The 14,981-nt window shown below is 40.1% G+C and overlaps 1 protein-coding gene and 1 long non-coding RNA gene across 2 annotated transcripts in view; one reads left to right on the plus strand and one right to left on the minus strand.

Moving 5' to 3' along the window:
• The window catches only part of wnt3 (wingless-type MMTV integration site family, member 3), a 28,460-nt gene extending 16,285 nt beyond the window's left edge, over nt 1-12,175 (minus strand). The window contains exon 1 of the mRNA XM_059325373.1: nt 11,951-12,175. Coding sequence (XP_059181356.1) covers nt 11,951-12,030 — 80 coding nt within the window. The 5' untranslated portion in view covers nt 12,031-12,175. The remainder of the gene's footprint in view (nt 1-11,950) is intronic.
• On the plus strand, nt 1,312-14,216 carry LOC131960129 (uncharacterized). Its single transcript, XR_009389597.1, has 3 exons — nt 1,312-1,901; nt 11,918-12,033; nt 14,163-14,216. It is a non-coding gene; the product is annotated as an uncharacterized LOC131960129 (long non-coding RNA).
• The last annotated feature ends 765 nt before the right edge of the window (nt 14,217-14,981 follow it).

Genomic DNA, 14,981 nt, shown 5'->3' on the forward strand with positions numbered 1-14,981 from the left:
GTCTTTGTTTGCAAAGGATGTGCCTCACTTGATCCGTATGGACAGATGAGATGAAAGGGATATCTTTTTGGCTAGGTGCTAATGAGAGTCTTAACCCTGAGGGGTTATGAGGCGTATCGTGCAAACAGACGCACACACAGACGCATGCATGCAGACCACATGTGAGCCATGCTGATCCTGCCTGCCTTGCCTCACTTCTCGGAAGCCACGAGCAACGTGTCTCAACCGAATGAGGGAGCAGCAGACGCAGAGACCTCCACAGAGGCAGAATGCCGGGGGAATCTGCTGCAGGGGACGAGACAAGCAGCAGAGCAGCAGCGAGCGGCAGGGCTTGGCAGGTGCATGCCCAGGCAGGTCCGTATGGGGCCTCTACTGGCTTGGGGGGGTTTACGGCTTGGTTGGGGGTTTTCTCAGTATCTAAACTGGGCTGATGTGAAAGTATGACGGGCTGCTGCAAACCACAGAAATGAAGCAGAGGAAACAAAGGGATTCCACCACACACCTCGCAAAAGAGTGGAAATTCACGCAATCAAGACTATAACACTGTCAACAAAAACTTTTGACTGAACCACTCCCAATGCAATAAAGTCACCACTACACTCCCTGCTGCCTGGTTCAAGAAGAGAAGTGACAGCATCTCTGTTTTTATTCTGTCTCTGAGCAAGAAATCTTGTACTATAAGAAATGTGTTGCAGCTGCTGTTGTGGGAGGTCTGCATTACAGGGGTCAGCGTGAAGCACATGTCTGTGCACAGATGAGCTTTCTTTGTGTGACAGCCTTCCATGTCCAGAGGCACAAAAAGTACCAGGTGACCCTCTGAACCTGTTGAGCAGAACATGACATCTGACCTCACTGCCTTTAGCCTGCTGGGCTATAGAAACAGTTTGAAGTTCATGACCAGGGCCCGTATACAAGTATCAAAGCACAGAGGTGCTGATCTCCAGCTTGTTTGCGTCATTTATCATCATGTGATAACCACAACTTCAATATATCTTGTCAGAGTTTATGCACATCTTTGAGTAAGTGAAGCCAAATAAGTGTGTACTCAGGCAAGCCCTTTATACTTTTTTGGGGTCCTGGTCCTAGCCTTGGTGTAATGCTGCATCCATGTGGTCACGGAATAATCATAAAAATGAGTTATACTATGCAAAAACAAAAGTAAATGTTGTATTGGTGGTAAGAAACTTGTCATTGATTCAAGTATTGCACATCAATGTTCTGCTCACAAAGAATTTGTAATATGGTATTAGGTTGTAACTGTTTGTTGCTGTCCACATAAATCAAAAAAGTCAAATCAAATCAAAATTACTTCATTTATCCCCGAGGGGAAATTCTGTTAGTCTGCTCTTCTGTAAATTATTGAAGAATTAGACAGCCTGATGCATTTAAGAGCGAAGGATTTTTGACCTAGATTAGTTAGAAAAGTTATCTTCTTTGTAGCATGCATGTTTTTTCCGCATTAAACTTATTGCACACTGAACGTGGAAGAAGACTTCACATCTTGGAAAACAGGACCATCTAAGGAGTACATGAATGTGTTGTTGAATACTGAAAAAGTAGTTTCAATTGCACATGCATGGTTGTGTAGATGTTGCTTCGCCTCAGATTGTGTCTGATATTGTTTTTACATTTGACACTTTTACCCTGATAATTATTATTTAAAGGAATATGTATAATAATTTATATAGATCACATTATTTCCTATAATTGTTCATTTTCCTATACGATAAATACTGACATTTTTGTTGAGTTGTAAAAAGCAACCGAGGAGGTAATATGTCACTTCCGGCTGCCATCTTGGATCAGAATGTGGAAAACGGCTTCTTCTTCACCTTGCAGCTGAGGATAACGCCAGAGTAATTTATAACTTTAAGTAATCTGGAAATCTCTTCAAAACAGCGGTAAGTGTTCTCAAACGACTTGCTTATTTTTTAAGGTCAATATTGGACTCATATCTTATATATTTAGCCTTCAGAAAAACAGAAACCGTTAGCCGTTAGCTTTAAATGTAATGTTAGCTGTTCAACGTCAGTTAAGTAACGTCTCAAGTTAAAATGATATTTGCTAAATGACAACTGAGTAAAACAATGTCTACTATACCTGTAATCATTCCGCCCTTTATATGTTGCTTAGAAGGAGCTGCTGAAGTATATCTAGTTTATTTTTAAGTACCATTGTAGCAGATATCAACCTAAAAATATATCATCACCCTGTTAAAATAATCGGCTAACTCATTTTTTCAAGTTTTGCAGGAAACACAAAAAACTTCACCAAACGTGTAACATATGACATTTATTGATCATTTCACTCAAAAAGGAAGTATCAAAGGATGACTATTGGCATAGTAAAAAGACTGTGTGTAAATTATGTAATTTGAGAGAAATAAATGACTTAGACAATTTTTTTGAACATGCCTTTGTGACTTAAGCAAGATATGGTAACACTTTATTTTGAAGGTGTCTACATAAGAGTCACACAAGCCTGTCAGAAACATGACATGACAAGTATCATGAGCATTAATGTTACTTCAAAGTGTCATTAATGTTTATGACACGCTCATGTCACTCTTAGACATGTAGACACTTCAAAATAAAGTGTTACCATATCTCGCTTGAGTCACAAAGGCATGTTCAAAAAATTACCTAAGTTACATTTTATTTTGACTTAGGCATAATAAATCCGCTTAAGTCACACACTTGACATAGGCCATTATCTTAAAGGTGTAAAATCACATGATCTGATCAACTGAGGATGTAGGCGATTTTACCATATGGTGGCCGGCGTCATGAGGAGATGATTTAGGCAACAAAAAAACAATTTTGACAAAAAAATTACGATTGAAATGGCGATTATTTTTACAGTGTGACGATATTGTATGTTGGTCCTAACCGTTACTCCTCAACTCTATACGAAGTACTGTGCTTCATACAGTAAAATTTACATTTTAGAGGAAAATATTGTACTTTTTACTCCCCTACATTTATTTGTTATTAGCTTTAGTTTTGCAGATTAAGATTATAAATTCATAAACTGTGATGTATTACTACAAATTAGGCTACCCAGCTGTAGCTATAGAAAGTCGTTAAAATTATCCCCACTTTTACCAGCTACAACAGTAAAGTCATATACACAATATTGCATGATTAAATTATATATCTAATATATGACTCTGAAGTGGGTTATCCTGCATAATTTGTATGTTTTTGTTAATACTTTTGTTCTTTTAACTTAAGTACGAATTTGAATGCAAGAATTTTGCTTGTAACAGTATTTGTACTCTGTAGTATTGCTACTTTTACCTAAGTAAAATATTTAACATCAGTTATTAAGTGGCGTCTTGTAAAATATGTTTTAGGTTACTTTACAGCTGGGTAGAGAATATCTACTTCACCTGTAATAGTTCAATTTTATATGAAAGTAAACTATAGAACATTAAAGAATATGTTTTGTATTATTGTTCTACTCCTCAATGCATGCGGGCAACAAGGTAACAGAGTTTCCATGAAATACTATTTTGTCTTTAAATTTCAGCCAGTGTGAGACAAGTCCTTTACTCAAGTAAAAGTAGCTATATCACAATGTAGAAATATTCCATTACGAGTCCTGCAGTTAAGAGAATAAGGAGTTAATGTTACAATGCTGATGTACTACTAAAAGTAGTCATATATTTTGTAGTAGGCTGAGGTAGAGCTAATTATAGGCTTACTACTGTGGCTTAGTTTAATTCATAAAATCTCTTATTTATAAGCTTAATTCAATTCAATTTATTTTTAGAGTGCATAATTACAATTCACAAATTTGCCTCAAAGGGCTTTCAGACATGCATTGTGTGTGAATGGAAAATTGTAAAGTATAGCTGTTAAAGTAATGTTGAGAAAAAAGTACATTATTTTCCCCTTAAATCTAGTGGAGTCGAAGCCTAAAGTAACACAAATTTGGACTGGACTGGAGCACCGTGCACTTTGTTTCCACTACTGCTTTCAGCTGAAATGATTAACCTTGAACACTGATCAGAAAGGCACAAATTGAAATATGTTTTACGTTCAAGCTTCTCGTGGTTATAGTTCAGAACAAATTGTAGTGTTGAAGTGGCAAGCAAAGTATGAGGGTGAAGCAGAGAGGAAAAGCGAAGGATTAGAGAGCCTGTCACAATCCATCCCTCCATGCATTTATTCCTTAGGCACTGTTCAAAGACTCATGGAAACCTGCGTGCATGTATGAAGGCAGAGTGAACTGCATGGTTGTGTTGCTACTTGTAAGCTCCTACTTCGAACAAGGTTATCACTAAGATGATGGCAAGAGCTGGATGCTTTTTTCGTATTGCTCATTCTGGGCAAACATTGTGAAAGCGTTAATTGTAGACAAGGGTTCTACCCTTGTTGCAAGACATGCTGAAAACTGCTGAAACAAGATGATAAAATGCTGATATAAAATTTCCATTGTGTCTCATCACATGATTGGACACTCTCTAGGCTTTTGCTTTAAGGTCAAGAGGATACTTTGATGATGATGATGCAGTCAACTGCACTGCGTTTGTGCATGTCTACAATTAGGGTTCGATTCAAAGTTAGTAAAATACGAGGATTCATGCCGCTCTGATGCTGTAATCAATCTCTCATCAAATCTTTTATCTCCTCTCTTGTATTTTATGAGAAATGAAATTACTCATACAAAACATTAAGGTTTGGTCTTGGATGCTATAATAACTTAATTATATTATAACTTGTAATTGTTTCAACCTACAGCTTAATAGAGCCAATAGAGGATTATGATCTGCCCCAGATTTGATTCTGGCTTCATATTTGATGAAATGCTGTCGCATTCCAATGTATTTGCCATTATTGATGATGGGTGCCAGTCGTTTTCAGCCATGTCGGAACAAGTTAACTTATTTCATTAAAGAAAAATTAATAATGTTAGCTTATGCTGGGTTTGTGCCTGAAGCGCTGAGTCCTGAGTGAGTTCTGTCACATCCTCTGTGAGAGCCATGCTCCTGAAAAAGGCCTCTGCAGTAACAGACTGCGGGAATATTGTTTGCATTAAACTCCAATCTACCTCTAATTTACCTCTATATGTTGACGCCGCAGCTCAACTTGTCAGATTTGCCTGGAGGACATCGTGTTGCTAAATGAGGCCCTGGCAGAGCAGTCAGAGACGTGCATTGAAAACATTGCCATCAGAATTTCATTTATAAATCCCACAACAGAGTCCGCAGAGAGATAAAGACACTCGAAAGAGAGTAAGTGGGCCAAGGAAAGTTGCCGGCTTTGCCCGAGGATGGGACTTTTCCTGGTGGAGGCTGGAATGCAAAGCTCCTGTCTGTGTTTTGTTGTCTTCTCTTTTTCTTTGGCACACTTTTGATTTGTAGTCCAACAGCTCCTGGCTGATCAGATAAAAAATGACAGGACCCCTGAAAAATGTTCCAACCTGTTCTTTCTTTCTACCTCCTTTGCCTCCCCTCCTTTCCCCTCTCTGCAGACTGTTGCTGAGAGTGTGGAGTTGGGACAAGGAGCCCCTGCAGTCACAAGTATGGAGACGTGAAGAGGGAAACTGAACAGGGTGTAAACTTGTGAACCTGCCTGTCAGAAAGTGAATGAGAGCAGCTCTGCACACAAGTGCACTGGAGAGTACAAGGCACTGACAAATGCACGCTAGACTGGAAGCTCGGTGTCCTTTTCTGTCTGTAGGTGGACACAACAGACTCTGATCTGTTGTCTTGAGAGGACAGAGCTTGTTTGAATGAGAGTCTTGAGGGACTGTGTGAATGAACCACAACTCAAACAGTGCATTGTTCCCTGCCACTGCTCATTAGGACCAGCTTGTTGGCACCGCTGCTTGAATTGTCTATGCAAATCATAACTCGTAGTGGATTGTCTGGAATCTTCTATTGTATGTCTGGAATTTCTTTGTGGTAATTTCCAACACCACATTGTGTGTTTAAAAGCTGTTAAAAACCTAATTGCTGTTGACTTTCGCATGCTTAGGCAATCTCGAAAAAACTCAGACAGATCTGTGATGTGATTGTATTGTTGGTGTCAAACCTGGTTTAGAGAGCGTGCAGGTCTGCAGATATTTCACTCAGGCGAAATGTTTGATCTTAATGATCTTCTTATGCGGCTGCTTGCTTTGAAACAACATTTAACCTTTTGAGACCCAGGCTTCTTTTGTTGGATGAAAAAATGGTATTTGTAGAAACATGGTTATATTTCTCAATTTAAAGTGTTGAAAAAATAAATTGCTGTGGTATCAGTACTGAAACTCAGTAGTCATATCTAGTCAATATCATGCATGATGTATTGATGCCAATATTATCAGTTTATTATATTATAATTGAAATTACAGCAGATAAATTCTCCACTCATAATAAGAAGCAAAATTGCTTTCGTTTACTGAACAAGTGCAGCATTTACACAATGCGAAACAGGGGATGGCATGTCTGAATACATTGGCATATTTGATCTAACAGATTATGTCAAAGAATTTAATTTAAATTCTGAGACAATGTGCGCTTTGAAAGTCAAAGTATGTATCTTAATGTTTTTTATGTACTTTGCTAGAAGTAATTAGTGAACATTTGAAGAGTGACGTTAGCTAAATCTGGTTAGGTCAGAGCTAAGGAATATTAAATCATCCATCTTTGCTCACTACATGTCAGCCTTTCTCACCCTCTGGTGTATCAACTAGAGGTTATGAACTTCTTTTTATAATACAATAGGTGAAATTATCGGTTATCTTACCTGTATAGGCCAAGAGAAACAGGTAGTTCAGTTTGAAAAGTCATATCGTGACTAGCATTAAAAAAGCTCTACCATGACAAGGATTAATATGACAAAAATATTTTTTTTCAATGTCATTATGATTCATATTTGAAAGTTTCATGATTGCAAAGACATGACACCTTATTCAAAAATATTTTGAGCTTTTTTTTTTCAACAAGTAAAGTGAATGTTCCTTGTAATTTAGAGACAATGAATGAAAGCCCTCTCTTCTGTTCTGTTCTGCATCCAGTAGCTGTTTGGTTGACCTGGTCAGTGACCTGAGGGCTTGGACTGAATATAGGCTGTACAGGTGCGAGCAACACATCTTTGTCACTGACCCTGTGTGAAATTGCTTTCTGCTAATAATTAACCTCTGTAACAAGTCATCCTGGTGAGATCAGCCAGGTAATGAAGACTTTAAATATTGTGTGTAAGTGTGTGTGTGTGTGCCTCCACACGTGTCCCCTAATGATCCCTTTGCCTCTGGCCGTTGGTGTTTTCCCTTTGAGGAACTGTCCTGGCCTGTGTTTTAGTGCAGCTAATAGCTGTGCACTGAGGGACTTTGTCATTTCCTACAAGAGCACATTGCATGTCCTTTGATAGTGTGTGAAGATTAGAACTCGCCTTCGCTGCTTTGAAATACCACTCTCCTTTGAAGCTCTTGCCTAGCTTGGGTCTGACTGGGTAATGTCATCCCACATGCTTGTTCACTGACGACAGTCTTGTAAGTTTGTTTTGTGAAGTAACGTGTTGGTTCAGTACATGAAGGTAACTCTCACTGACAGTACGGTTAAAGACTGCTGCATTTTTTGGTTATTGTAAAAGGCAACATTCTTTAAAGCAGCCTAAAGGAGTTTTAACTGGTTATGAAACATTTCCAGTTTAACACTGATTGTTCTGTATGACCTAAATAAGCAAACAAGACCATCAGGGAGAAGATTGGCAATTTCTGTAACATTATTCTTCAGACCTGTCACTGCATCAGATTGCTTGCAAAATCAGATCAAACTCTTTATGGTGCTTAGAGCGGTAGTGCCTATATACATTTTTCCCTAAAGAATTTAATTTTTTCGTTATCTTTTGTAGCAGAGAAAAAGAGAAAAAGAAATGGCTTGACCGAAAAACCTAGAAAAAGCTAAAATGGAGAGTGATAGAGCACGGGTCAACTTTGGAGGATCATTCAACAGATGGAAAGAACTGCAGGATTTGAAAGAGATTTCAAAACTGATGTTAAATCAGCCAAACTTACAAACAAACAATAGATTGAGAGACATGGTTTTTCATCAATACATGACTAAAACAAAGTTTACTTTGTTTCACCATCGTTATATTACAGTTATTATTCTTATGTAGCCAAAAATATACATTATTTCATTGCTTTATGCATGCTGAAAACAGCTGTGTTTAGAAAAACAGAAATAGTATTAAAAAGAAGTTACCTTCACTTGCTTCCTAAACAAATGCACGCCAGATCAAGATCTTTACGACATGAGGCGGTGGTGCTCATGGAAACACTACCACTTTTCTCCACAGGGGCAGCCAAAATCAAAATTAAATGAAAGTTTCTTGTAATTACTTAAAGGTACAAGCATCGAGGAAAAAACAATAATTAAAATGCATTCAAGATGTGTTTTACAGTGGCAAATTGCATAGGGTTATAGTCATACATATTTTTTTTAAAGGAATTTACTCCTTGCATATTTCCTGCATCCCCGTGGATGTCACTTTCTGTTGAGACATTTCTCTTTGGCTTTAGCCCAAAATTGCCTTTGACCCTGGTCCTATGGCGGCCCTCAGCCATTCATAATGGAACCCTAAAGTTTCTTATGAATGACATTCTTCTGGACTTTCCTGCTCTTTTCTCTACCTTCCACTGCACTGCTGAGAATAATACCCGAACATCCTTGATCTTTTCACACAAGACGGCAGACGGAGGATTTTCCCGCAGTAAGAATCATTTAAGTGATCCCTTTGCCAATGGTAGGGGTTTTGCGGTTGAAGATTGGATTGAAGATTGGAGGTGGGGGGTGTCACAGTCAGATAATGACATTCCTGAGACCCAGAGATGGACTCTAGAGCCCCATTTAAGCCGCTCAGGTTGAACTGGAAAGGTCTGTGTGTAGACAGGGCAGTTTGTTGAACCTAGATAGCTGTGCGTGAGATCTTTCGAGAGTTATGTCACTGACGTTATTGAGGCCCTCAAAACTTCCACAAGTGGTCCTTCAAACAGCAAACATGATTTTAGTCAGGAAGCCGTATTTAGGCTCATACACACTCCAAATCTAATTGCATTTGGATGTTAAAATTAAATCACTGAAAGCTTTCAAGTTACACGTAGCCTTATTGTAGAACAACTGCAATTTCTTTTTTTATGTTCTGATTTTACAGAGTTACTTATAACCTGTTCCTGGATTTGTAGGCTGAATATTAAGCAGTTATAACTGCTTCTTTTTGTTTATATCCCACCTGAGTGGAAGTTTAAAAAAAAAAACCCTTTCAGGGCCATCAATTCAGAGAAATATTTCATAACCACAACTATGTACATTTTAGGCAATCTGACGCATTGAAAAGTATAATCCATATGCAAAAGAAGAACTTGCATCAAGTGTCCAATGTCTCAGTTTTCTCATGCAGATATAACAGTAGTGATGACAACAAAGGATTAAGAGAATAACAGTTATTGGATTTAAACATCTCGTGGCCGTGCGGTGTGATATGACAGACTTAAACCGATAATCACTGCTGATGCTCGATCGCTGGTATCGGACTAAATTCAGCTGAGGTAATTCCTCGCTGAAAGTGACTGTCATCATTCACTTAAAGCCGCCGCTGTTTATGCAAGGAATACAAACACACAGCTGGCTGACAGAGTGGCTTAAGATTTTGTTGATGAGTTAAGCCACACAGGCTTAATACAATACCAGCCGTGACTTATATTAACAGCCCCAGTGTTTGATAAGTAGAGAATATTATGTCATGGTCCTCAGCTTCAATTTCGTAGATATTGATACTCTGTGATTATTAAACATGGGTTAAAAAGGTGAAACCAAAACACAGCAATAAGTCCAGGAACAGATATTTTTTCATTTTCAAACCACACGGAAAGGACTGCGTTGTCAGATTATTGGACAGAAACACTGTGGGACCTGTGGATTATGTAGAGTGAGTCACAGCATGGCTTTAAGCTGTCATGAATTTTCTCAAACTTTGATTTTGCTCATGTTGTACAAAACTGCTGTTTCCCCAGCATTCTTGCATTTCAAGACGGCAATTTACTCCTCTGTCTCGCCTTTTCCAAACCCACCTCATTAGATTGCTATGTTTTTCTACTACACCTCATCTTCGTCCATGCATATGTGCATATCACTCGAGTTATTTATGCCCTGTTGTGTTTTCAACACCCCATCTTGTAAAAGCAAGGCTGCCAGGCATAGAGCAGTCAAAACTGCTCTCCCCTTCAGCTCGTCCCACCTTGGCTGGAGAATTTATGGTCAAGTCATCGCCCCTGAGACAGAAGCTGAGAGGACCCTGCCTGGGCCCTTGCTGAAACTCGGCACCCTCTTGTTTGACGCACAACCTCATTTTGTCTCCTTCTGGACATGTTCGACACCGCGGGGTGATGCCACTGACATCGCTGTTTGACACCCATTCCTCAGCACCTGCCCAGTCACCTGGAGCTACGGCTCTGCTTTTCATCTTTCCACCCTCCCAGTAACCCCTTCCCCAGCCTACACTTCAAAATTTGTTACCCAAATCAAAGGTGGTGCTCATTGTTGAGCTTCGAACATTATACCAGTGTCATGTAAGCTCCTTGAACAGAACAGCTGCAGGTAATTCACACAGAGAGAATCCCAGGCTCTTTGTCACTGTTGTCTGATGGTTCTTGCTAGAGCCAGGAGTGGGTGTAAAGTCCTCTTTGCCATTAACACTTCAGCCCTGTGGCCTGTGTGCTTGGCAGCTGCCTGCTCTGTAAATGAAACCAGAAGATGCTCGCGGTTTGGACAGCACTATGGTGGGACCACATGCTAGTTGGGCTACTAAAAGTGCAGTAGCTCTGACAAGTATTGTGTCGTGAGCCAAAAGAGCTTTGTCATACGCCTACGCAAATATCTCCAAAATAGAAGCTTTATGTTACAAAAGAAGACCAGGAGCTATGAGGTCAGCTGCATGTAGCTGAATTTGTAATGAGATAAACCTCTAAATTTCAGTTACTGGTGCCAAAAGCGATCTGGGATAATTTAACAAAGAATAAAACCCTGCGGCACCTAAACATATTGTCTCCTGACAAATCCGTGGTGGAGGGGGTGAATTGTGGTGCAATTGAAAAGCAAAATGATATGCTTAACTGTTTTTCAAAAAAAGAAAAAAGGGATTAATTTAATTACAGCTGATACCCCATGGCAGACCACAAATTTGTAATATTGAAAAAATTGTGCACAAGTTTGGCAGCCGCAAAGATTTTGTATTCAATACATGTCATACAGCTCCCCAAAAAAGCCAAAAACAATTCAGATTCAATTCACGGCATGTTTGGGGGCCAGCGGCCTGAATGTAGAACAGTGACGCACAATAGCAAACAAAACAAAATGACGCTGATCTTATAAGTCATGATTGTTGTACTCCCTGAGGCCCTCCTTAAATTATATGGTTGTATTTCAAGACAGAAATTGATTATGGAGTAGAAACAGGAGCCTCTTCTGAGCCTTTGTTGAGTTTTCATGAGCAACATCAGTGTTGTCATCGTGCTTAAGCGATATCTACAATTTATGTAATAATGAATGATCCTACTGACTTACACTGGTGTGTGGAAATGCCTCACAAGTCCTTACAGTGCTGACTAATTCATATCAACATGGCAACCACTCGCTCGTGTATTTTTCCTTAAATTAAAAAAAGGTCTCCACATTTTTAATCCTTTAATGATTCCCAAACTAAAAATCCACCCTCTTTGCATCACAACATACTCCAATATGATAAATGGACCTGCATGTGGAGGGAAAAAGAACGGCGAGCCTTTTCCGTTACACTAGTATTTGAGGTTAAGATTCTTTGGACTGGGCCGGAGAACATTTTTCCACGCAGTCAACTGAAAGTGCACATTCTGCCCTCTCAAAATGATCATTTGACCAAAAAGACTCTCTCTCTTTATGCGGCTATAGGGTCTGATGCTGAAACTGTGGATTTGTACTCACCACCAGATGGGATAGCCTCCAAGCACCCGAGAGCTGGACAACCACACACACATCAAATATCCAATCAGATACAAATCCATGAGGTAAGCCTTGTAGTGTGTGAGAGGGTAAATGGATCAATACATAGAACTTCCAGCAGGCAATGAAGAAGAGTTTCCAGGAAGAGAAGCTTTAGGGCAGCTTGATTGTTGAATGAGGGGAAGATTAAAATGATATTGAAAAAAAAATCTTCCTCCTGTTTTCCCCCCTTCTTTGAGTCGGGCCAGGAAAGTGTGTCTGTCTCCTAGTAGTTAAGAGAATAAGTGTCTCTTACACACATGCACACACGCTCCTACCCGTCCTCTCCTTCCCTCCCTCTCTCTAAGGTTCTTCCCTAAGGTAGATATCTTTTCTCTCTCTCTACTTTTTTCTCCCTCAGGATGCCTCATCCACAGGCCCAATATTAAAGGGGGGGTAGAGGCGGGGGGAATGAGGTTTGGAGATGTCAGCTGGCAAGCCAATCACAGAAGATGGCCTTAGGTTACGAAAAAAAATTATGATTCGTTCCCATCTGTCAATCACACGCCACCCCCTGGTAATGTGGAAAAGAAAGGAAAGAGTGAAAAGAGGGAGGGAGGGAAATGAGAGAGGGAGGTATGGGGAGGGACACATGAAAAAAGGTAGAGTAGAGTTGTTACTCAACTTGTTTCATGTGTGATCATTGAAAAAAAAAACTATTCCCCAAAGTGGCTGGAGGAAGGTGAAGGGATGTAGGGTTCACACCAGCTGACGTACATGTTGACACATTGATTTTTAGGGGTTGTGCCCTGACTAATTGATCCGGATATACGTGCATACTGTGCGCACACACACACACACACACACACACATACACACACACACACAGACACGCACACGTCAACACATGCATACTCTCTGCTCCACTCACAGGGACATATACAGTGAATTTTCTAAATTGTTTTCCGCCCACCCCAACAGGGGAGGACATAAAAGGGGACACAATAAAGCCATAAACTGTGGTGGTGGCTGGGCCAGGCATGCAGGGGTTATATGCTTCAGCGGCCCAAAGGCGACACATTTTACATCAATACTATTGTCATTCTGATGGGCTGTGGGGCGAGCAGCCGTGGGACAGGGGGAGGAGGGAGAGGAGTGGGAGACAGATAGAGAGTGAAGGAGGAGGGTGGGACACTTGTGATGGACTTAGCCTGAAGTAACCAAGCTTTTGATTCACACACAAGGAAACTGATCAGGACGAATACAAACAAGATAGCCGGCAGAGATCAAACAAAGCCGGTTGTAGTGATAACAATCTAGTCAAGAGTTTTGTCTCAAAGGATTATAAATTGTGGAAAGAATGACCAATAAAGACGTGACCGCTGCAGAAGACATTTTGAAACCAGTAATGAAGGGGTTTATTAGTATTAAGCTCATACTTCACAGAACATAACTTTTTATGAGAAACGAGGCTCTGAAGTTTCTCTGACATCAGGATTATTTTAATCTACCGACCAGTTTACTGCTAAATTTCTTTTATTTATTCATGTCAATGTTAACCTGTTATTGTAGAAGTCTGTGTCAGGTTTTGTAGTTTATTTATAGTTGAATTCCAAGTCTCTCTTTTGTGACGTGAGTAAATTCTAAAAAAGACCAAAACATTTTAAAAAAACCACTTTTTTTATTTTAATGTTCCTCTGCGAAGTAGACTTGAAGGTTGTTGTTGGTTTTTTAAAGTGTGAGTTAACACTTACTGGAAATACATTTAAATATAATTAGACCAGATGGGTTACCTGATAGATTTCACAACATATTGAGTGTGTGAAGCCATGTGGAAGTCAGCTTTAGGGAGATCTGTTTCCAAGTAAGCAAGATCATAATAAGTCCAATACCATAGTAAAAGATGTTTTATTGATTTCATCCTGCTTTAATATTTTAGCTGCAAAAAAAAAAAAAAAAAATGAATGAAAATTCTTTTGTGGACTTTGAAGAGAAAATGTCACCAATTCACAAAGACAGAAATGTGATACCTGCATAGATTAGAGTTCACAATGCTGTTAAAATGACAAGTCACTCAAATGTCACACTGTTTACTGTTGTTAAACACAAAGTTTATCATGGACATGTCACTGTGACACAAATACTGTTACTCCTAAGTGATTTTGAATGTATTTATACTATAAAATACCTAAATCTCTCTGCTGTGTGTTGTCAGGAGGCTGTGGTCTTTCTGCTCAGGACCTCCAGGGCGTCAGTGAGCTCCGTGGACTGAGGGGGCTGGAAGGTCGCTCAGCAGGGGCTGGGAGCATGCACTCTGCAGAGAGGAGGCTGAGTGCCCACCGCAGGGAGAGAGCGCAGTGACCACAGTCTGGAGGTCAGTAGTGGAGTGCCCCCCTTCACCCGCCCCTTCTGTGTTTTATTCCTACATAACAAAGAAGATAGGGAAACAGGCAGTGACTGAGCAGCACTCGACCTACCGCCCTGTTTGAGAGTAGGGGAGGGGGGTCCTCGGAGCCTCTAAATGTGACAATAATTGATAGATATCTTTGTGAAACTTGTATGAAGCCTGCTCTCCTGCCAGTCGTGGTGGGGAGTCTTCTACATTATACCAATAAAGATGGCTTTTCAATACCTCGAGTCAAGATGCGGTATGTCATAGCGGTGCTGACAATGAGGCAGGTCTGTTTTCGATCATGAACATTGTCATGTGTTACGGCATCGTCAGAAATGTGCCGAGCTCAGCTCTGGGATTTGGACGACAGTTGCTCTGTAGGAGCTGTAGACGGTGTGCAGGGCCAGGGATGGATGGGGGGAATGTGACAGTGGTCTAATTTATGAGTGCAGGCAAAGGAATCAGTCTGCGGTCTGCATCTGAACAACATTGAAACCACGTTTCCCAGGTTGAGGCCACAAGTGCAATGCAAAATGTCTGGAAAGGCAACAGCGATTAAGGTCAAGAACATTGGAGTCTGATCTCGAAATGAACTGTGACTCAACAACACTTGTGGTGTTTTTTACAAACTCTCGCAGAGGA

The sequence above is a fragment of the Centropristis striata genome, chromosome 21 (assembly GCF_030273125.1).
Source record: "Centropristis striata isolate RG_2023a ecotype Rhode Island chromosome 21, C.striata_1.0, whole genome shotgun sequence".
Lineage (NCBI taxonomy): Eukaryota > Metazoa > Chordata > Actinopteri > Perciformes > Serranidae > Centropristis > Centropristis striata.